Raw genomic sequence first — 25176 nt, 5'->3', positions numbered from 1 at the left:
AAATTCCATTTTTCTTTTTGATATTTGAAAATTCCTTAGATCAAATTGCTTTTGTAGATGTAAACATTGTGGTAAAATGTGGACTGAAACACCAGGTTTTTCTGTGATTCAACCAAACAAATCTCAGGAACAATACAATGTCTTTCTTGAATTTAAAATGTATAAATATGAAATGGAGGAAACAAATGGGGAAAAAGGACAGCTTTCTGGTGTAATAAAAATCTGCAAAAACAGATGGTCTGAAAATGCTATAAACTGGATGATTGTGCAATTTTAAACCATGGCCAAAGGGACAGATTTGCACACACACTTTGACTTTCCATTGACTACTTTTGTTTTAATGCCAACTTAATTACACTTTCTCTCACTCAACCATATCTCTTGCCACATATTTTACCCCTTAACCCCACAGAAGCATTTCACATTTGTCACATTATTGTGTGTGTTTCTGTAGTGGTTTCCTTACTGAGTTGAATTGCCCCACAATGTAGGTTATTTCAAGTGTTAATGCTTTTGTGGGGAAAATGTAGGCACACACAGAGACATACAAAAAAGTCTATTTTTACACAGTCACTAATAAGAGGCAAAGAGAAAAAAAGGGATCGAATTCACTCTGGATTTTCTGATTTCTTTTTTACTACAGCGTACATCATAATGATCCTTTGTTTTGAGAGGGATCTCTTGGTTTACTTTTAGCCACGTCTTTTACAATAACACAGGAAATAATTGGGACAAAAGTTGGCTGGTAGCCAGTAATAGCAGCAACCCTTTCCCCGACTGGCTTATAACTGGACTTCTGTTCACAAGGAGAGATCAAGCAAGGAAAGCGAACTGGCTTTGAAATGAACCAGGCCACAGAAGAACGTGGCCTGATAAGTTTTAGCAAATGCATTGTAAGATAAATTCCCAGTTGAAGCTGAGCATTTATTCTGTAAGCTCTCGAGTGCAGATGAAGCATTCGTCGGGACGGCATTTTTTTTAGCGCAGATGCACAGAATCAGCAGCCCATAGGGAATGTGGAGCTCAGGAGTGTGTGGTCAGCTGAAATCAGAATGATGGCCTCCATCTGGTGCTTACACCTGCAAGGTATATATATATATATATATATATATATATATATATATATATATATATAGTAGTAGTGCTGTATATATTTGTAGTCAGTAATTGAAGTGAATTAAAAACTTTTATCAAAGTTGTCTTAAAACTATTGAACAACAACAAACATTAATGTCCTAGGACAGTTTCGATGTAATAAAATTTTGATGTATCCATTTCAAATGTTAACTATTGGATCTATAGATTCATAATAAGAGGACATGGTAACACTTCGAGACTATCCTATACGAAGCAGCATTTCAAACATTAACAGAACACAATGTAATACAATTACACTTACTTTTGTCCAAATTAGCTAATACAATATACACAAGAACTGTGCTATGGCTAGTTCTGTGTATGGTGTCAATCATCACATTGTTTAAAGTGAGTTTTACACTTTATAGTTCACATATGAAACAGTAATTTAGCTGGATTTATTCCCTTATTTAAATGCGACTGTCATTCATGAAACTTTACAATCTGTATTTGCCTGTTGTGAAAATAACTTTTGTGATGTTTATCTTATTGTATTAGTGTAACTTGCGTTATATCAAGGTGATTATTTTAAAAACAGGCTGGTTTTGCACAATAACTTGTAATAGATTTTGGCATTAAAATATGCTGACGCGTTCTAAACATTTCATCAGTCTTAGACTTCTGGTTGGCCCCACTGAATATAATAGACATCCAGATAGACAGACAGACAAATGGACAGCCTTTCTGAAACAAATATAGGCTATAAGGAATGGGGAATAAGCAACAGTTACCCTGTCTGACCTCTTCAATGTCTATTAAAAGTTCGATGTCTGCCCTCAGAGATTTATTCATAAAACTGCTTGTGTTTTAGATGGAGTGCATTGAAATGTCTGTCTCCACTGCTAAATGAACCCTTGACTAATTCAGACTGAGGTTATCTCAGAAAAACAGGGTGGTGTAGTACATCTCTAAAACAAAACCCACTAAACAGAACACATGGAAATGTTCCTAGCACTCATTCCTCTGGCTCATGTCCAGCTTCTGCCATTGTTTCAGGTTCAGCGATCAACTGATGTGATTTCATACAGGATCTCCATGAAACCTCTGAACAATATGCACCTCACCAAGTAAAAAGTTGGACATTGAAATAAGTACAGTGCCAAAGTATGAGTCATACATGGGTTCAAAGAGTTTGAGATGGTGAAATAACCCAAGACTGCAAGTTCAAGTCCTGCCACTGGGTCCCCCATCACCCCTTCCCCCTCTCCACTTGACCAGCTCATCCAAAGAGAGGTGACATCCCAGTTATTGGAATGCTGTTGGTCCAGGCTTTGGCCGGCTGAGGGCAGCTTGGAAACACAGAGGGGGAGAGGGGCAGCTTCCTGGTGGGATCAAGCTTAATTAAGCCTGGAACAGCAACTAAAGCCCTGTGGCTTTCATGAGACTGAAACCCCAGCAATCAGCAAGCATGCTCCACTTCCCCTGGTCATCCTAACTGTAGCGAAGCACCCGACAGCTAAAGGTCAACATCTTGCACAGTTCAAAGACTAAAACTGACTAACTTCTTCAATAACTAGATTTTAGACTTCTACATTTGGTCTATTTTTGCACATCCTGTCTCTGTAGACTCTTTCTTTGTTTTGCCAATAGGTGGTGACAAGTGTCTTGAATAAAATGAGTGTCCATTTTGGACAGTTAAAAATAGGGTTTTGGACATTTCATATGCTGCAAAACAGTTGCAGGATGACACTGTATGTCTGTAACAAAATATAAAACATTCAGAGTATTTTAAATAACCTCTTAAGAGCTAAAATGTGCTGACCACCTATGTGGACACTCAAGCCCTAGGAGGTTATGATGTTGTGCTGCAATCTTTCTCAAGTCCCAATTTTTGTGACTTGCTTAGACTCTTGAGTAGAATACACTACAGCCTAAACAAACTAATTAAGGTTACTATAAAGCTATAGAGGGTTTTCACGGTGGCTCAGTGGTTAGCATGGTTGCGTCACAGCAAAAAGTTTGCTGGTTTGAGTCCTGGCTGGACCAGGAGGCCATTCTGTGTGGCGTTTGCAAGTTCTCCCCTTGTCTGCATGGGTTTCCAGCAGGTGCTCTGGTTTTTCCCTACAGTCCAAGACATAATATATACAGTAGGTGAACTGGATAAACTAGATTGTTTATGCTTTCAGTGTTGTGTTGTGGCAGTAAGGGTATCCACTGTGAAAAACATATGCCATAATAATTGGCCGTTCATTACGCTGTGCGGACCTCTGATAAAGCAGGGAATAAGCCAAAGGAAAGTAGGTGGAAAGCTACAGGAAGGTGAGTTTTAATCAAGGTTGGATCAAAACTCTGCTGGACTGTGTGTTTTTGGTTTTGTTCCCCTACTACACCCTACATATCTATCTGTAGAGTAAATTCAGGGCATTAGTGGATAGGCATGAGACCTGCAAAATGGAAGTCAGCCAAAATGAGTAGTGAATGAGCCATTGAATGATTCACACAAGCCATTTATTTATTTATACAGCCCTGATTGTTTCAAGAACAACACAAATGACTGGCTTTGTAGCTAAATTCACATAGCAGCACAACACTGTTTCGGTAAATCACAGAGATACAAGCTGCCACAATGTTTACTTTAGACACTGTTCTTGTGTCTAAGAACTGAATTTAAGATGTTGCTTTAATGGGTGGTTTATGAATCATAACTGCAACAGCCATCTATCTCATTTGAGTACTCACTTGAGTTGAGATTACTCATTCACACAAGTGTTTAGTTTCTAAATACTGATTTATTTAGTTTGGAATCTTTTTAACTTTTCATTGGCAGAGCAAGAACAAACAGCAATACTCAATGGCTTTGTTAATCCCTGTTACAACGATGTGCGCTTGTCAATCTGATTACAAGTGGACAATATATAAGTGGATTTATAAAGGTGTTAACATGGTCTAAAATGTTTTCAGCTTGTCCACTTTGGACGGCTTCCAGAGGTCATTGAAATCACATTCAAACAGATTGAATAGGAATCTACTCTCCACATACTGACCAAACACAACATCTTTGTGGAATGTGTTGTGAGAAAGTGCATTAAAACTAGGTATTTATACTTTATGATTCAAATTGTGTAACATGGATTCGTTCAATCAATTGCACTGCCAAAAAAGCGACGTAGAGCATAATATGAAATAAGAGAGAAGGATCTTGACAAAATCCAAACCCCAGTGGTCACAAAAGAAGCATTTGAATGGATGTTAATACCCTAAAACCAGGTAGAAACAAGGCTACCATGTCTCTACAAATTACTTAAAATTCTTTTCTGCTTATTCTTTTTCTTTTCTGCTTGTTCCTATAATAGTTTCACACAAAGTTTACAGGAGAGTGTCATTGCCTTATTTCTCAAACACAGTATATCCTAGGATGTTTATTTCACTTAAATCAGTGGTCCTCAACCACCGGGCCGTGGACCGGTACCGGTTCGAGGATCAATTGGTACCGGGCCGCACATAAAATCATTAAGTATTTGCATTGTATTTATTATCTGTCTGAACAATCTTTTATTTTGAAAAGTCTTTTATTTAGAAAAATGACAGTATTCTCTCGATTACATCTCGATCTCCTAAGGCACCCAAATTTAACCCACAAGCAGCAAACTGAGTAAGAAACAGATGTCTTTGGAAAGTTTCTTTGCTGTGGGAAAAAGGGCCAGTGAAAGACACATGAACTGCCAAGGAATGGATCCGCAACCCATTTGTCAACAAATTAGGTGAATCAGGCATGGCTGTGCAAGAAGATCAACTGCTAGAGATCGCAAATGAAGGCGGCCCCTTCGCATATCGTGTCTTTTCTAGAGTTCGCAAAAGTTCAAACTGTGAGTTCACGTGACAAGAACTTACAGATCGGCTTCAGCTTGTATGGAATATACACATTTCGGTAAGACTAATTATTTCAAACAGACACAGAACACCCAAACACTGCAGAGCTTTATAATTTTCTCCATAAATAAAACTTGTATCAGAGTTACAGCAATGTTTTGTCTGCTTGTCATCCTCTGAGAAAACGTTTGATGGATGCCACGAAACACAACAACCCCCCCACCCCCCAGGATGGGAATGTGGTAAAAACTGTAAACGTGGTAAAAATCTGACTGTAGCTATGGCTTTTCTTTTTCTGGATTGCTTTGAAAAACAATCGTTCGGTTTAGGGAAGGGGATATGCGGGCCAATCTGTGCTTTTTAAACACTATTGGTTGGGTTTGGAGAAGGAGGAGGGTGGGGGACTGGTCGGTTGGACAGTGAGTCAGTTAGTCAGTCAACAGCGGGTGGATTTACGCGAAACCAGCAGGCGCGATTGGCACATACGAGAGAAGATCTAAAATTTATTTGAGATCTAAAAAATCTATTTGAGATCTAAAAAATCGTACACAGCAGCCTTTGGCGGATTCGCAAAACAGAAACAGCAAAAAAAATTACCTCCTTGGACATATTTTGCTCTCTCCAGAAATGTACATAGGGGTACATAATCAGAATGAGCCTGGGTTGAATGATTCATACTATTTATCCAGCAAATGCAACTCTGACTAAACCAGACTGACTGAGCAGGACAAAAAAAAAAGGATAGCAGTGAGCTGGACAGCAGGAATTATGATGTGTCATTCTGCTGAAGTTAAGTTATTGTGTTTCCGTGTCTCAGAGGCAAAGCCGTGTCAAACAGAGTAGATTCTATTGCAGCAAAACTCCAATTGCTCTGGCCTCCATCCTGCTCACCCCATCAAGAGACAAGTGTCAGAGTTTGACAGCCACTTAAAGCAATGATAAGAGACATAACTTACAGGGATGACCTCAATTTGGACTTGTTTACTATCCTTAGTCTTGAAATTATTTATATGTCCTAGTTCAATATCATAATTTAGCATTCTTTTTGTGTTTTTTTATTATGTTTTATAAATAAAGAGGGTGAGTCAATGATAAAATAGTTTGCATGTTGGGGTGATGTACACTCTTATCACCCTTAATATGTACACTCTTAAAAATAAAGGTTATTTATTGACATTGATGGTCCTATTTTAATAACTAACCTTTTGATTTCACAGAATATTTATAATGAAAGATTATTTATAATTACAAAAGTACTTTAGATAATTTAAATTTCCATCACATATGCAACATAATTTAATTTTAATATATATTTATTCTCTAAAATTTCTTTAAAGAATGAAAAAAATGTTCTCCAATGGCATTACTGCTAAAACCCCATTACTATCACCTTTATTTTAAAGAGGGTATCCCTTTAAGAAACACACTGAAAATCATCATCTGGTTGTTTTTCCTTCCCAAAAGCTGCCAATTTCTGAAGGTGAAAGCGATAGAGCTGTCGTCTTTCCTGGGGAATTTATATGAGCTGTTGGGAAAGAAAACAGAGGTATCACTGCTCTGATTAAAGCCCAAAGAAAAGCAAGTCTTGAGAAGTTCCTGCTCGCTGGATGTTGTTAAAGACGGTATACTTTTCAGATTCTCACACTGATTTCAGTTGACAGTTTTAACTGGGCTTCCCTAGGGGCCGTCACTGATCTTGGGTCCAAGAAATGGAGATAGAGAAAAAGGCAATGCACTATGGATATATGAGTGAGCAGGAGAGTGGATGTCCATATTATGAGACATAAGGGATGTATTCTCACAGCATTTGCAGTTTATGTGAAGCAGCAATCACTGGGAACCGAACCACTTCAAGACACTGAAAATAATGACGACATGAGTTGCACGTGTGCAAATATATACAGCGTTGTGCATCAGATTTCATATTTCTTTGTGTTTTATGATCATTGCAACAGTGTTTGCAATTTGATAATAATAAGACTATGCAATTGTATTGTCAGGCCTTTATACTAGCCTAGTAAGTAAATCTGTTGCGTATACTTGTCAAAGCTGATTTATTCTTGAAGAACATAAATATTAAAAATAAATTAACTAGGGTTCATATATTTCAATGTTTCTCAACCACGTTCCTGGAGGACCATCAGCTCTGCACATTTTCCATAGCTGCGTCCCAAATGCCACACTATACACTTATGCAGTATGTACTCATGCTCTTACACAACACATGCTCCCAACAGCGTAGTATATGTATGTAGTCTCATCCCAAGTGGAACATAACATTTTACTTACTAAGCGGAAATTAAAACCGTTTCCCTGATGACATTTGATGGTTGCCAAATAAGCAAAATAAATGACCGAACTACCAAATATTTCCCGGTGATGGGTTGCGGCTGGAAGAGCATCTGCTGCGTAAAACATATGCTGGAGGAGTTGCCGGTTCATTCAGCTGTGGCGACCCCGGATTAATAAAGGGACTAAGCCGAAAAGAAAATGAATGAATGTATGAACTACCAAATAATACCTGCAATGAGTAAAACCACATTCACCACCGGGTGGCGCTATAATCACTCTCATGTGAGAATTTTGCTTTCACAATACAATATGACTAAAGCAATGCAACATTTGTGCCTGAAAGCTCCGCCCCTTCCGCTACGTGAGCAAAGCAGCGGCCGTTGAGTGCGTGAAGTGTCCAGCAACATTCCACACTTCATTTTAACGGTTGAATAAGTGCATCATCCGGGTATTTAAGGTGCACTGATACTTTTTAGAGTTTTTAGTGTGAATGCACTACTTACACTATTTATACTACAAAATGGCGTAGAATAGTGCATAAGTATGTGAGTTGGGACGCACCTCATGTCTCCTTTACCAAATACACCTGAATCAGACCATCAACTTATTAGCAGAGACTGAAAGACTTTGGCTGCGTATGAAATTGCATACTTCCATACTATATAGAGGAAAAGTATAGTAAAGCCCTGTAATGGGTGTAACAGACAAAGGAGACATCAAAAACATGCAGTGCTGGTGGTTGAGAGGAACATGGTTGAGAAACACTGATATGTTTTTGTTTGTTTGTTTGTTTGTTTGTTTGTTTGTTTGTTTGTTTGTTTGTTTGTTTGTTTGTTTGTTTTTTACTTCACTTCTGTGCTTAAGTACATATTTTATGTGTCTGTAATTTATTATTTTATTTTAGAAAACTTAAATTTTTACTTCACTAGATTCAAAAACAAACGTTCACAGTGATGCCACGATTACGCTAGAGTTTGAGCATGCAAAATTCTGTCGTATGGTGCTGTGAAAAGGGGCGGGATTAAACAAGACTATTAGACATTTAAAAAAACGAGCAATGGGTCAATATTGTAAATTTCTGTACAAAGAGGTCATGTTTTAATCTTCGATTGGTTTCACACAATCACGATGTCATAGGTCAGAACTCACCAAGCTTGAACCTTGGAATGCAACGAACTGTGAAACTTGTCGCACGAGTTTGCGTTTCTGGCCTGACGCACTCACGTGCGTATGAATAGAAGTTGTAAGAGCCAGTTATGCATAATTCATTTGTGTGGATAATTTAGTTAAAAAGCATGGTGAACATGGTGAAAATTGATATTGAAATATAATAAGAATTCATAGTGATTGTGTTATCTAAAGTGCATAATTTATTAATTAATACAATTTAAAAACTTTTACTTTGGTATTTTTTGGCTTCCGACAGTAATATGTCATGATGTGATTAGTTTGTATGCTTAGGTCAGATTGCAATTATGGACGTTGGAAGCAACAGTTTTTTGACCGAGCTATATTGAGTCTATTGTACTGTACGTTGAGTCATTGTATTTTCTCCAGTAAATGATTCTCCAGTAAATGACTCACTTATTCAAATGATCCATTCAGAGTGAGTCTCCAGTAAACGATTCACTAATTTAAATGATTTGTTCAGAGTGAGTGATTTTATAAGCTGATCTAAAAGGTATTCAGTCAGTGTGGTTTCACGATGTGTTCACTTTAATTCTCATTATTGTTATCAGAGAATGATAAGTTTTGGTCATTCAATTTTCTTGCAAAATAAACATTTATCAGTAACGTTTATTTTTATTCCTTAAGTAAGTTACAAAATCAAGTACTTTTGCATTTTGACTCAAGTAATATTGAAAACTTTATAGGACTTTATATTTCTAATATTTTTTAGGGTAACTGTACTTTTACTCAAGTGCCTGATTTCATTCACCACTGTATATTTCAGATCATTTAACACACCTTATACCTTTGCAACTTTTTTTTACAGTTAACAATTGAAACTAGAATATATTAAGGGTTCCCAGCTAAATTTAACAACAACTATGAAACTCAACAACTAAATTTACTTACTAATTAGTATAAGACAAAACCTTTCATATACTGAAAGTCTTTTTGGCATCCTCACTGTGTGACAACCAGTCCCAGATTCCCTGTCAAACTAAATCCATAGTTTTACAGACATCTGGTGCCATAAATGCACTCCAGTGACCTCACAGACTGAACTGAAAAGACTGGACACTAGTGTAAAGTTTTGTTGATCTCAAGTCCAAAGATTCAAATGAACTACTACTTCTGGCTACTAGGGGTCATGGGGATACATTAAGAAAAACAAGGACTATAGCACTTTAAAAGCATTACGACTACAGATTCACCAATTTGTAACATTCAAAAAGCAAAGCCAAGACCAAAGTTAAACACAACCTCCAGCCAAGAAGTCCGTAGCAGGAATTTTATGATACCACAATCCAAACACACTAAAGACCTTCTGCGTCCTCTTTATAAAACAGCCGTCTTTGCCATTTAGATTTAATTCACAAAGAGGATTATCTATTAGTATTTGAAGAAAAAGCTCTACTCTTGAAACAACTAGAAAGGCTTTAATCCACTTTTAAACACAGATTGAAAAGCAAGTCGAATTTAAAATGAAGTTACAAAAGCTAAATAAATAATTCTGCAATGCTTTTTAAGAACAATTTCCTGGACATGCAAGTTTTTAAGCACACGCTGTAATTATAGGATGCTAGAGGCTTATGACTGTGGCTCATGCTAGCAGCCGATTCTTTAAATAGTCTCAGCTCCAAATCATCTGCAGCGGTTGCGGTGAGTCTGTAATTGAAGTCCAGAAACCATTTGAACTGTCAGAGCAAGAATAATAAGATGAAACATTCAGTGGGCGTCAACATCTCGTGTGACGCTAATATGAGAGGAAGAGTTTCCAACAGTGAGAGGACAAAATGCAGATAATTCACAAGTCTAACAGGATTCTTGCTTTGTTTCTCCTCTGTGTCCTTTCATGAACTCAGAAAAGAATGTTTTCATTAACCCTTCTGTTGGCTTCAGGTCTTTTTTTTAAAGTCTGTAAAACATATGCATTAAAGAAAACACTTGATTTGATCATTTTTAAATAGTGGAACCAGACTTTGTCAGACATACACTACCAGTCAAAAGTTTGGGGTCTGTAGGATTTTTAAATGTTTTAACATAAGCTTCTCCTGTTCACCAAAGCTGCATTTATTTAATCAAAAATACAACACAAATTGTAAAATTGGGAAATGTTATTGTGCTTTAATATAACTGTTCAAAAGTAGATAATAATTTAATTTAATAATTTATTAAAATTTTCAGCTATATTACTGCAGTCTACAGAGTCACATGATCCTTCAGAAATCCCTCTAATATTATTAATAATAATAATTATTATTAATTGTATTATTATTAATGGTAATTATAAAATGGTTATGTCATTTCATTTTAAACTATATACAATAAGAACGCAGATATTTAAATATTTTATAAATATTTAATAATTTAACATTTTTTACTTACAATAAATGCCGCCTTGATGAATATTAACAGAATAATAAAAAGAATAATTAAAAAAAACTGACTCCAAACTTTTGACCGATAGTGTACATAAACAAACTATATCAGGCCTTATGAAATGCCAAAAAGGTAATGAACCAGAAAAGGGGTGTGAAAAGTATTTCCGCACAGATTTAATTAAAGATTTTAAGCTACACAACTAAATAAAACACCATCATAAAACCAGGAAAAAATATTTACCAAACATTATGAGCTGAATTATGAACAGATCATTAAATGGTTAACATGGATCAAAAATGAAATAGGTTTTAAAGCATGGAAAGAATAAATGTAATGTAAATGTAAATGTAATACAGCTTTTATTTATTTTTTGTACACTAAAAGATGCCATTTTTTCTAAGTAATAAAATATCACACATTTTATCATCATTTATAGATGTAAAACACTTACTTTTTATTCAGTGTAACAATAGTTTATACAAAAAAATTATAATAAAAGATATTTTACAAAAGATGATATTTAAGGATAACAGAAGCTCGAGTCCAAATAATACAGGAGCTAACTGCTATTTCAAATATTTACCAATCTTTGCCACTATCTTTGTCAGCAAGAAGTTTATAATCTTCAATTTGTAATAAACTGTAGTATCATCAGTATTTATTTTATATATTTTAATAAGTGCATGTCAGAAAAAGGGGACGTGGTCGCGCAGTGGGTAGCACGTTTGCCTCACAGCAAGAAGGTCATTGGTTCGAGCCTCAGCTGGGTCAGTTGGCATTTCTGTGGGGAGTTTGCATGTTCTCCCCATGTTCGCATGGGTTTCCTCCGGGTGCTCCGGTTTCCCCCACAAGTTCAAAGACATGTGGTACAGGTGAATTGGGTATGCTAAAATTGATGTGTGTATAGATGTTTTCCAGTGATGGTTTGCGGCTGGAAGGGCATCTGCTGCAAAAAACATATGCTGGATAAGTTGGCGGTTCATTCCGCTGTGGTGACCCCAGATTAATATAGGTTCTAAGCCAAAAAGAAAATGAATGAATGTGAGAAAAGGTTTGTTTCCATTTTTTATGAATATGTTTTTTATGTTGCTCGCCCCCCACAAAAGTTATCTGAAAGAATAAATGAGACATTTAGTATAGTTTCTAAGAATTCTGCCTTTGCCCCAGTATGACATACTGTAAAGAAATAAAGTTTTCAACACTAAAGCTCTTCATTATCTTTATAACAGTTTAGTTTTTATTTATTCGCTTTTATTCATTCATTCATTTTCTTTTCGGCTTAGTCCCTTTATTAATCCGGGGTCGCCACAGCGGAATGAACCGCCAACTTATCCAGCACGATTTACGCAGTGGATGTCCTACCAGCCACAACCCATCACTGGGAAAAAAACATTTTTATTTATATTTTAAACAACCAACTACAACTGAAGTGCCATCTAGAATTTTCTTCTACAATGAGCATTTTTCTCTGCCTCTTATGTTTATGTTCAGTTATTTCATGTTATGAATAAATGAAAATAACAGATACTCCAGGACGGATTTAACTAATAAGCAAGGTAAGAGGGCCATCAAATAAGTATACTATAAATTCTACATAACATGGTTTTCTATCATATTTTGTAGAGTGAGGGTCCAAAAATTTTACATTTTAATGTAATTATCACATCTGGGCAAATGTGTCCCCTACCTTCATGGACCAGCAGTCAAATCAGTAAAGATTGAGTTTTAAAAACGAAGTACTTAATTTACAATGTTTAGTTGTGAATTTCAAGAAAATTAAAAAAAAATTCTAATCTCAAGAAAAAAATTGGTTTCAAAATTTTACAAGGTGCTTTACATGTTGTTATTTTTATTTTGCATTAAGATAAAATACATAAAATGAGATTGAATGATATAAGAAAAAAAAACTGCAAAATAATAATAAAAAAATAAAGTACAAAAGGTGCATGTTAGATCGTTGGGGCCCCCTGACTGGAATTGTTTAGGGCCCCAAAATCACTAAATCCATATACATTGCCATAAAAGTGAAATTACTGAATCAGGACATAGAAGCCTGATAAAAATTCATTCTAACTTTAGAAGAAAATTTCAGATGATACTTAGAGGTTTTTGCGTCTGAACTCCTCAAATGCATCTGTGTCTGCTGCCAGATTGGTTAATAGGCTAGTCAGTGCATCCATAAACAACTGTTTTAAGACAGGTGTAGAGACACATTCCCGTCGTCTATCAAGTCCACAAATAACTTAATCCACAGTAAAAGAGCAAACACGTGTCAAATAGACCACTAAGTACATATGAATAAAACAATCGTCACGGCGAATTAGTCACTTTAAAACTACTGAAATCTGGTTACCTCTTGTTGACATGTTGCAGAATGAAAAGCTGCGGATCCCCCTGCAGAATTAATAATGATGGTGACGGTCGGCAGTGTGACTTTCAGTCCAAAATCCAGCTCCCCTGTGTGTTCTGATAAACGGAGAGTGCGCGAGCTCTGTGTTCTCTGACTCTCGGCATCAGCGATCATTCACTACAAAGCGCGACCGAATAACGGGAAGCAGAGGCTCACACAATGGGCGTGTCCTGCTTGACGGACCGATCACTGCACGGTATGTGGCTACAGTTACAGCTCAAGCATTTGGACGAGCCACTCCTGTTAGGGAGAGCTACTGTTTTTCTGAGTGTTGCAGATTGTGATCTTTTTTGTTATGTGTTTTTATATATTAGTTACTTTTCAGAAACAATTTATTCTCGACGTTGAAAGTCAGTGTGATCTGCCTAGTGCAAAAGTACATTATATAACAAAATATATTGGATAAAGCCTACAAATTAGAGCGTCTCATGGACGAAAAATAAACAAATAAATAATTAATTTAAAACAATAATAATAACTTTTAAAATAATAACATATAGACTACACTTTAACTGTACGATGCTAGATGCTTTTTAAGAGAGCCTATTTGAAAATATTGAACTTTATTTAAGGATATTATTATCCTATGTCCTCAACTGCTGTTAGTAGACCTTTGTAGCCTAGTAATAATGGGTATATATCGCCATCATGTGGCAATTCAATATAAATATCTGATTAAGTTTGAATAGGTTTATTATTAACGTTACAGCCTTAGTAGTTTTTATAAACTGATATATTTTTGATGGATTAGCCTGGTTGATTGTTTTATAATATACTGGATGTGAGTCAAATATAGCCTACATTGCATTTAATTTATAGAGAATAATAGCTTTCTATGAGATGGAAATTGTCATGTCAGCTTTTTATTAAATTAAAGTTAACTAACAAACCATTTTAATTAATAAAATAGAACTGTTAAATTTAAATAATCAAATATTTCAATACACAAACAAACATTTGTATATCTAATGATTATAGATTTCGATTTACATATATTCCCAAACAAGTTATTTACAATGTTATGAAATAGAGAAATTAGATTCAAAACAAACAAACAAACACATAATATTGTAAAGAATAAGCTCATAAAATGTATTGAAATATGTACATTAATGAATAAATGAATACAATTAAAGCTTTTCATCTAAAGTATATTTGCCTCTGACTGACTATATTATTATATTTATATACAGTGAATTGTAATTCGGAAGTCTTTAAGCATTTTGAAACATGTACACATCATTTAAGCATTTCTTTGCTGCCAGATGGGCAAAAAGTATTGTTTTTAAACCAATATTTTGTTTGGATGTATGCTTGTACTTTTTCAAGTATTCTCTTTGCCCAGGTTATATTAAATCAGTTTCAATGTTTAGGCCAGTAGGAAAATGCATATAATATAAGAACTAGACTATTACACATGGCCCACATGATGCCAATACTGATTACTTTTTTTTACTATTATGCAAGAAAGAACATTTTTAAAGAAAACACAATATGAACAAGGAGACAAAGATAAGTTTAAGTTACTTAACTAAAATAAATCAGCAAATAATAGATATGCAATAAATATTATATACAGTTAAAGTAAGAATTATTAGCCCACCTTTGATTTTTTTTATTTTCTTTTTTAAATATTTCCCAAATTATGTTTAACAGAGCAGGGGAATTTTCACAGTATGTCTGATTTTTTTTCTTTTGGAGAAAGTCTTATTTATTTTGTTTCAGTTAGAATAAAAGCAATTTTTAATTTTTTAACTCCATTTTAAGGTCAAATTCATTGGCCTCTTTAAACTATTTTTTTTCCGATAGTCTACAGAACAAACCATTCTTATACAATAACTTGTCTAATTACCCTAACCTGCCTAGTTAACCTAACTACACTAGTTAAGCCTTTAAATTTCAGTTTATACAGTACAGAAGTGTCTTGAAAAATATCTAGTAAAATATTATTTACTGTCATCATGGCAAAGATAAGATAAATCAGTTATTAAAAAAATTCTGACTTTAACTGTATATATATATATATATATATATATATATATATATATATATATATATATATATATATATATATATATATATATATATATATTACTCTTGAAAAAAACTACAAATGCGTGCGTGTGACGTCATCATCCCGCGACTCAATTGTGCTACAAGCATGGCTGGTGCGTCAACTGTACAAAACGGCTCATTATCCAAACTGCAGTCTCTGCATGGTATATTTGCCATTCATAAGAAAAAAGGTCCTACATCGGCAGATGTATTGAACACACTCAAGAAGACACTTTTAAAAGGTGGGTGTGACTTATGTTATTGCTCTTTTAGGCTTTTTTGTGATGCATCTGCTGCAGTTCATGCGAGTCTTTTTCTGAGCGATTATATAGTCGCAAAAATATTTATAAATAAACGTTTTCATGTGTAACGACTTTATCCTTACACAGAGGCCGGTGTTACAAATTTCAACCCTCGGAAAAGGAAACAACCGTTAAAGATTGGCCATGGCGGAACCCTGGACAGCAATGCTTCTGGTGTGCTTGGTAAATATAAACAATTCTCTACCATCGTGTAACAGTATACCAACTAAAATGTGAAGTTTAACAAAGTCAAAACGACAACTTTTTTAGGAATGTCTGTTATTGAAAGTTGTCACTTATTTTACTCAGTCTAGACTAACTAACTAGCTTAGATTGGAGAATGAAAACATGATGAAGTTTTACCACAAATTTTGGCGTGACCCATCTCATGAAAATACCAGGCATTAAGAAACAAACTGAATTTAAGATAAAAAACTGTTAACGCTTTACTTGAAGTTCATAGACTGTCGCGAAACCTTTATATTCATGACATGAATATGAAGGAGAATTTATTCATGCGTATGACAACAGTCTATAGCTCAATTGTGTTATTTTAAATGCATTTATTAAAAAAGGTAATTATTCGCACTCATCAAGTAATTGCTTCGTACCATTTTTCTTTTTTCTTTTTACATTCTTTGGGTAATTTAAAAACACAAACGTTTCGGCACAATGCCTTCCTCAGTTCGTTATTTTAAATGCACAAATGATATTGAGATGTCTTTATTATGAAAATTTGACATAGACGACATGACATCTTGACATTACCAAGACAACATGACCTCTCAGTGTCTTTGTCATGACAAATTGACATTACCATGACAACATAACTAGTTATAAATCTGTCATAAACATGATTGTCATGAGACCATAATAATTGTGTCATAAATATTTTTCTGTTCACCTTTTTCAGTGGAACAAACAAATAGTTAATAAAATGTCTAATACAAAATGTCAATACTTTTTAATAATTTTATAATATTGTCATTAATAATTATTGACGATTTTATGACAAATTCAATTTACATACTGTCTTCAGATTAATTGTTGTCATTTGCACCAGTCTTTAAATATGTCTTGTTATTGTAATCTAGAAAAACAGTGGAGAATTTTTTTTGTGGTGGCTGGACCACCATTTTAGTGGTGTCTATATCATATGATATATAAAAATAACCAATGCACTTAAACAAAGACCCTTTATTTTGTATAAATCACAGGGAGCAATATTCAAGAACAATTATGATTGCAGCACAAAGAAAAGTTACAGCTCAAATTTATGAATGTTGCATAAATAAAAAAAAATGAGTAGGAATGTCCAGGCTCTTGATTTGAGTTATTGACCACAGGACTTCTCTAGTCTTTCACACTGCTTGGCTATCTGGCTACTTCTTCATCTAGTCTAATTCACAGTTCACTGACTGCAATGGGTTTCTTATCCATAAATGTGTCATCAAGGTTTTCCCAGAGACTTTCAGTCATTTTTAGATCAGGACTGCCATTTCATTATTTCAGGGCTTTCAGCTACTTTAGTAACTACTATTACTGTCTGACTAAGGTCTTTATCCTCCATAAAAAATGTTGACTGACATAAAAATTATTTAAAAAGTATTGCGGAACCAACATCACTACTTGCCATACACTTTTATACACATATACACTTATTTAAAAACACACTTTACATGCCAATTTGCACATAACAGCTGCACATATAATGTTGTATATAGTAATAAACACGTACATACACTTGTCAATTTGTATATTTGCACTCACTACTTACTTCTATTTTTTTTTTAAATATATTTATTATCTGTTTTTTGTCCTATCTCTGTAATCCTGTTGCACTGTAGAAGCTCTGTCACGAAAACAAATTCCTAGTATGTGTGAACATCCCTGGCAATAAAGCTGTTTCTGATTCTGATTCTTTGTTAATTTTGGAACACAAATTACGATATTTTAGATGAAATCTGATCATCCATTGACAGCAATGGTACAATTCATTCAAAGCCCAGAAAAGCGCCAAAAAACATTCTCAAAACAGACCATAGTTTAATGGTAAAATAAACACTTTATTCTGGAACTGCTTGATACTGGGAAAATATGCAATGTTGTTGTTGAGTGTTCCTATGATATTGCTAACTATTTAGTTATATTTTATCAGCAATTTAACAAAAAAAAGTTATGATCACACTAAGCAGGTAATAGATATTTTTTAAATAATAAAAACATTTAGTCTTTAAAAATCCACGAATGACTGAAAACCTCAGTGGAATTTCTCATTCTTTTTGGCTGTTGTCATTTTTCTCTCTTTTCTCCTAGCATTAGTATTTATTTTCAGCTCTAGGTTCACCTAACAGCACCTACTGACGAGGTGGGAATGAAGATAGTAAAGGCCCTGTCTGATTGGTCAGATTTGGATAAACAGCTTGTGCATGTAGCATACAAAAAATTTAGTAAATTTATTGAACTTGTCTACAACATTATTGCGATAATGATAATTTTTGAACTTTTGTGCAGCCCTACTTTATTCACCTGTTTCTTTTCCTTACTGTCAGTATAGAGTGCACATTCACAAGCACTGTGCACTAATTTGTATCCCAGATTCAGGTGCATTTAAAATGAGTTGAAACAACACATTTTATGAGACAACTTAATTGTTTTATGTTCAATCCACTTAAATTTGTAAAAATGATTAAGGTAACTTAATCAGTTTGTGTTTGGACAACTTAAAGGAATTGTGTGAAACCAGCATTTTTACAGTGTTCTACTTGAACAACTGAAAACATCTCTGTTTTGAGAAAGGATGTAGAAATGAAGACAGCTCCTGCCTGAAATAAAGATAATTATTTATGTTATTTATTAAATTACGCATTACATTGCACTTTTTATTTTTTTTATTGTTTATTTATTTATTTATTTATTTTTTAAATATTTATTTTTTTACCTTCTATTGGGATAGGATAGTGGAGGACGGAAAGGAAAGTATTAGTAGCAGAGAGAGGGGAAGGGTCGGCATAGGACCTCGAGCTGGGAATCAAACTCAGGTTGCCGTGCGCGCCATGGCGCTATATGTTGGCGCACTTAACCACTAGGCTATTGGCACCGTCTACATTTCACATTTTGATGTCTATCTCTACCACAACCCTAAGCCTACTCCTCACAGTGATGTAAGAGTAGTAATTATTGTTGTAAAGTGTCACAGATATATCTGCAATGTTTCCCTTTTAGACTTTATCAGGTTAGAGTTATTAAATATCTTAATTTGGGTTACAAAAATACAAATACAAACAAAGGTCTTAGTGCTTAGTGCATCATTTTGGGTGAACTAACCCTTTTAACACAAAGATTCCTGTTGCATTGTTGAACTGGTTTTCATTTTATTGAGACTCTCTGCATTTTCCTGCTCTCTTGTACATTTCACTTGAATGAGTTTGTGATGCTGTAGAAGTGCAGTATTCTAGAAGTCACATATTTTGTAACAGTTAACTTCTCTTGCTCATTCCTTTGACCTTCACCTGGATAACCTGTGTCTGACGGTTTCATTACCTTTAGAACGGCTTGCCACATTACAAAGTTAGTGAAAACTGGAAAGTTAAGCTGCCAGTTATAAAGGGTTTGTCAGATTAACTTCGATATCTAAGGAAATTACACAAGCCCTATAATTTAGTAAGTGTTTTTTTTCAAATACCTCATTTATTTTTTCATATTTTGATGTATGAAACTACTTTTTTCTTTTTTAAAAGCTCCTGTTAGGAAAATCTTAAATAAATCAAAGCAATAGGACTAATGAATTAAGGCAATTGTTAATTCTCTTATTTTGATCTCCACTGTAAAGGAGTGTAATAAATTATGCCGTTTTTTTTTTGTGTTTTCTGAAGGAAGACAAACAAAAGTTTCATATTATTGGGGAATGCCCTATTTTTAATGTTATTAGACAACAATTTTTATCGGGACACTTTAAATGAAATATTTTTAAATGTGAATCCTTCTAAAACTACAATTTTTATCAAAGGAAACCTTAAAAAAAACTTCTCAATATTATTATTTATATGTTTTACTTTGTGTATTATTTATTGCTGTTGATTTTTTTTTTATTGTTAGAATATTTTTTTTAATGATTGAAAAGTGGTATTTATAAAATGTGGGTTTTTTTGCCATGACATAGCCATAGAAGCTGAAATGGCAATAAAATGAAAACTCTCTCTCTCATACAAAAGTTTCATGTAGGGGTACACGATTCTGGCAAAAATGTGAATTTATTTTTTGCTTAAAATCAAGATTTTTCGCACTATTCTGTAAATGTAAAAAAAGGTTAATATGATTAGCCTGTTATTATTGTTAATCCTCAAACATATAGTAAAACAACAATAATAATAATATTAGGCCTATGAGTAGGTCTTCTGTTGCTTAAAATGCAAAATTTTGTATAGTCAATATGGTGGACTTGAACAGACTTTCAGTATGTCCTGTTTGTTAATTCACAGTAATATGATGACATCAGAATATAACTGCTCATAATTCTGAAGTTTATTTATTATGTTTAAGACATGTGCTTGCCATCTGTCATTGACAACATTATTAGACCATTATATTTCCATTATATATTGACCTTATTCTACAATGCGGAAGTGCGCTCGTTTTTGCGATTGTTTTAGGACTTCCAATTCAGTTGCCTATGGGAGAAATGACTAGAAATAATAAACGGCAGAAAACGGTCAAACTACTCGCTCTACAAACAAGTGTTTGCATGACAATACATAAAAAGTAGAATAATATAATAAGAAAAGATCAGTTTGCAACATAAAGCAGCATTACGAACTGTTTTTAACCTCTAAAAATGAAATGGACGTGAATGAGACCGGAAGTTTCGAGCCAAAAAGATTCAAATGGCTGCGCCCGCTTGTACGCAGGGAATAATGTGAAAAGGCTAGGGTTGTTATACTGACAGAGTAAACATTTATTTTCAGCCACAACACTATGTGTTCGCTATGAAAGAAAAAATACATCAAATGCTTGTCGTAATCATAACTCTAAAATGCGATATGATCATTTAAATGATGTGTGCACAGGTTTCACTTTCACTTCCGAGTGCGGCTCATGGCTGCGGTCACTGTGAGAAAAAAACCCATACATGCAAATCAAACCTCCCGCACAGCCCTCAAACGATCGCTCTGTGCAACAAACTGAACGTTATTTACAACTTTATTACCTGTTATCCACAGCCTATGCAGGTTGTGTTCACTAAAGTAGGCATCATGCGTGCACGCGCGCGTTCTCGCCAGTAATCAAACAGCTGGCGGTCAGCTCACGTATGATTTTGCGACCGTTAATACATCATTACATGAAGACAGAAATGTCATTTTTGGGTGAATTATACCTTATAAATGCAGTATGTGACACTTTTAACACAATTTGAAGGTGTCAATGTTGCTGTGAAGACTTGTGCGACTGCCTTGCTTCTCTCCTGACCTTGAAAATATAATTGGCTGAATCGTAGAAAAGCTGAATTAAGATCGTGTGTGGGGTTGAATTGAGATCGTGATCTTTTTTCGATTAATCATGCAGCCTTAGTTTCATGTTATGAAAAGTAAAATAGCTCAAAATTGCCAAGCTGAGCAATGAGCAGTGTTTTAGACTGGCACGTCTTAAACAGAATATAATTCAAACCTTTCTGAATTAATTATAATCTCAAAAACGTAATGTTTTGCAGTGGTTGGAATCGGTGAAGGAACAAAGATGCTCACGACAATGCTCGCAGGTTCAAAGGTAAGTATTTTCAGGGTCACATTAGGTTTCTGTTATTCTACAGTTGTCATTTTTATGATTTATGGTCACTTTCGTAGAAATACACAGCTTTTGGAGAGCTTGGCAAAGCAACTGACACTCTTGACGTCACAGGAAATGTTGTTGAAGAGAAGAGTTATGGTGAGAATTGTAATCTTGTGGCTGCTCTTGTGATGAAGAAATCAATGTCTCACAGACATTAATGTATTAACATTAGTCCTTGTACCCCCTCCCAGACCACATCACAAAAGAGGCTTTTGAGGAGAAGATGAAGCAGTTTACGGGCGAAATTATGCAGGTTCCACCCCTGTACGTCAATTCATTCTGCTTGATATATAACACTCTTCAAAGCTGTTTGAAAGGGTTATGCTTTTTAATGTCACAGACATTCTATTGTTTGTTTTTCAAGTTATTCAGCACTGAAGAAAGATGGCAAACGCATGTCTGTACTGCTCAAGCAAGGGCAAGAGGTTGAGGCTAAACCTGCTCGTCCAGTCACGGTGTACAGTCTGTCTTTAGAAGATTTCAGCCCACCACTTTTCACCATAGGTTAGACATTTTCTGTAAATGATTACTTTGAAAATTACACGATAGATGGTTAGGTTTGTTCACTGTACAGCTATGAAAAATCACAACTGAAAAAAGTAAATTCTCATTTTCTCTAGATTTACGAGATATAATTGTACGACAGTAACAGTTTTGTAAAATAAATAAACAGAAAGAACAGAAAGACCAGGGAGATGAATATGATATTCATTCATTCATTCATTTTTTTTGGCTTAGTCCCTTTATTAATCAGTGGTTGCCACAGTGGAATGAACAGCCAACTTATCCAGCATATGTTTTACGCAGCGAATGCCCTTCAAGCCACAACCCAACACTGAGAAACACCCATACACCCTTGCATTCACACATACACTACGGCCAATTTATCTTATTCAATTCACCTATACCGCATGTCTTTGGACTGTGGGGGAAACTGAAGCACCCAGAGAAAACCCACGCAAACACAGGGAGAACATGCAAACTCCACAAAGAAATGCCAACTGACCCAGCCGGGGCTCGAATCAGCAACCTTCTTGCTGTGAGGCGACAGTGCTACCCAGTGTGCCACCGTGACGCCCGAATAAGATATTGACTTGCATTTATTTGATGAGTATTGTTTGACAAAAAGTATGATTTAACAAAACATAGGATTTCTTTGGCCTCTGAAGCTTGAATCGAAAGTTTGTGGATCCAGCTTTGGCTGCTGAGGATATCTGCATCAGTATCTGCAACCAAATGAATGGGCAGCTTATAAATTCCTTGAGTCTCGTAGCTATTGGTTGGAACTGATTGTAATGAGTGATGTGACTACGTCTTCCTGGTAGAACTAGCGCTAAAGCTACATTTCTGTTCTATAAACTACTGATGCTATAATCTTTAAAATCTTTAATTCATATGTTGTCATTTAGTGCATTATTCCATACAATTAAAAGATGCATTTTTGTCAACATAGACACACTCAAACTCTAATACCCAATTAGACTACTTAATCAAGTGGTCTCTATTTTTCAATAGCTACTATACATGTTCTTGAAGACATTATTAGACCGTATGAAATGAGTTGCTTTAAAAAAAATAGAATTGAAATAGTAAAAAATATACAATTTAACAGTTAATTTACATTTTAGGAACAATTTGAAATATACTTTTTTCATATTTAGTTCCTGGTAGAATTTTCTTCTTCACTTTTCAATTTATTTAAATGGTCAAAAAACATACATTCACTAATCAACATAACTAACAACCCAACATGCATACAAACATAGTGCTTTAACATAGTGTACATATTAACAATGACCAAAAAAAAAAATCAAAACTACATCAGTAGAATACAAGCAAATCCTGACAGCATCAGCATCATTTTTTCCTCTTACAATTACATTTGGCTTTAGAAGTAATTTATGAAAGGACGCCACATGGCAGTGAACTTGGACTCGGAACAATTTAAATTAAGTCTTATTTTTTCCAATCTAAAGAAATGCAACACATCATTGGCCCACTGTTTAAAAGAAGGGGGAAATGATTGTTTCAATTTTATTAAAATCAGGCGTGTTGCCAAAAGAGAAGTAAAGACAATGCAGCCTAATTCATGTTTTGACAAATTGTTATTTTCATATACAATACCAAAGATTTGCACAAACATCTTTACAAAATATTCTGGAGTAAGATTAAAAAAAAAAGATCCTGGTAGAATTTAACAAAATAGAACTTTGTGTAACTACTCTTAAACTATTGTATAATAGATTTTTTTATTAGTAGTATTATTATTTCTAAACCAAACTTTTATTTTGACACCTTGTTATGCCTTTTGTATATTTTTATATATTATAATATATATAATGTTATTATATTTCAGTATAATTAATATTTATAAAAAATGCTTATAGATGTATTTAATGAAATTATAATTAAATGAATTAATAAAACAATTCTTACACTTTTAAAAAATATATTTTTATCAATTCTAATAATATATTTTGTTTAAAAAAATTGTCATGCAGACTTTGCATGGTACTATGCAATTTAATTTTTATTGACTATTTCTAATTACAGATGTTGAGTGTGGAGGCGGGTTTTATGTCAGAAGCCTGATTAATGATCTTGGAAAAGGTAGTTTGAACTGTTTGAAGATACTAAAAAATTAACAGAAATAACAATACTGTGTTGAAAAGATTAATTTGAAGCTATTATGACATGAAAACTGCCCTCTCAGGGTCAGTAGTAGCATAAATGCAGATCTTGGATTCTCTATTGCTATTTTTAATTGTACAGCTTTACATATATATAATCAGATCTTTTCCCCTGCAGCTCTGTCATCCTGTGCCCATATCAAGGAACTGACCCGGACCAAGCAGGGTCAGTTCACATTAGAAGAGCACGCATTGAAGGAAGATCGCTGGACATTGACTGACATTTCACAGGCTCTCCAGCCGTGCCCAGTACCATCAGCCTCAGAGAAGAATGCCAAAAAAGCTAAATCAAAACATAATCCAACCACATCTGAATCTAAGGGTGGAGATGGAGATTAAAACAGTGATTAAAGGTGATGAAAAGGCCGCATTTTGATACATATGTCATGCTTTCGTTGAGAGAATTGTAGGAAATTGCCTGGTCTGCTCTGATTTGTTTGGGACTCTGTTACCATCTATGTGCATACATATTCATGGCCATATATGGTGCATGAAATGATTAAACAGGCATATTTTTTTTTCACGTTTATAGATTTTACTACAGTACAAAGACATTAACATAAGTCATAGTTATTGTTTTGATTAAAAGACCACTTTGTTACCAAGAGTAATTAACAATCTTTCTTTTGATGTTTAGGTTTATAGATTGTGTGTTCACTGTAATTGTGGTAACAAACCACCAGTTGGCACTGTAATTATTTAACCTAAGAGGTTAATCTATATTTTTGTTTATTTTTTTTTATTACAGGTTAATAATAATAAAAAAGTCCTTAAACCAGTTATTTTAATTTTGCTATTGAATGTCTATTATCAGTCTCATTTAATTTGGTCTAGTACATGTTTGTCAGTTTGTTGCTTCTATCTCTAAAAATAAAAACTGACACAATAAATAGTAAAATATGTGACTTGAAAAATTGAGTACTGACATATTTAAAAATGTCAATAATTTGATTTTTTTATTTAATGTTTTTGAAGCATTTTTTATGCCTGAAAAGGTTGCATTTGTATTCAATTTGTTTATTATGTGTTCATTACAAGTGATACATCACACTGTGATTTTTCTAAAGCCAATACAGTATACACTACCTGACAAAAGTCTTGT

At 34.4% G+C, this 25176-nt stretch overlaps 2 protein-coding genes across 2 annotated transcripts in view; one reads left to right on the top strand and one right to left on the bottom strand.

Moving 5' to 3' along the window:
• The window catches only part of ablim1b (actin binding LIM protein 1b), a 153233-nt gene extending 139925 nt beyond the window's left edge, over positions 1–13308 (bottom strand). The window contains exon 1 of the mRNA XM_056470215.1: positions 13145–13308. Within this exon, the coding sequence (XP_056326190.1) occupies positions 13145–13157 (13 nt within the window). The 5' untranslated portion in view covers positions 13158–13308. The remainder of the gene's footprint in view (positions 1–13144) is intronic.
• Positions 13309–15350: 2042 nt separating this feature from the next.
• On the top strand, positions 15351–24882 carry trub1 (TruB pseudouridine (psi) synthase family member 1). The gene is made up of 8 exons (XM_056469629.1): positions 15351–15498; positions 15646–15741; positions 21266–21321; positions 21399–21480; positions 21576–21648; positions 21749–21888; positions 23938–23994; positions 24193–24882. Exons 1-8 carry the CDS (start codon positions 15363–15365, stop codon positions 24411–24413), a joined length of 861 nt encoding a protein of 286 aa, XP_056325604.1. The 5' UTR covers positions 15351–15362; the 3' UTR covers positions 24414–24882.
• Positions 24883–25176: the final 294 nt, after the last annotated feature.

Source organism: Danio aesculapii, chromosome 12, assembly GCF_903798145.1.
Source record: "Danio aesculapii chromosome 12, fDanAes4.1, whole genome shotgun sequence".
Taxonomy (NCBI): Eukaryota; Metazoa; Chordata; class Actinopteri; order Cypriniformes; family Danionidae; genus Danio; species Danio aesculapii.
Note: the sequence above shows the minus strand (reverse complement) of the source record. Positions and strands in the feature narration are given on the sequence as shown.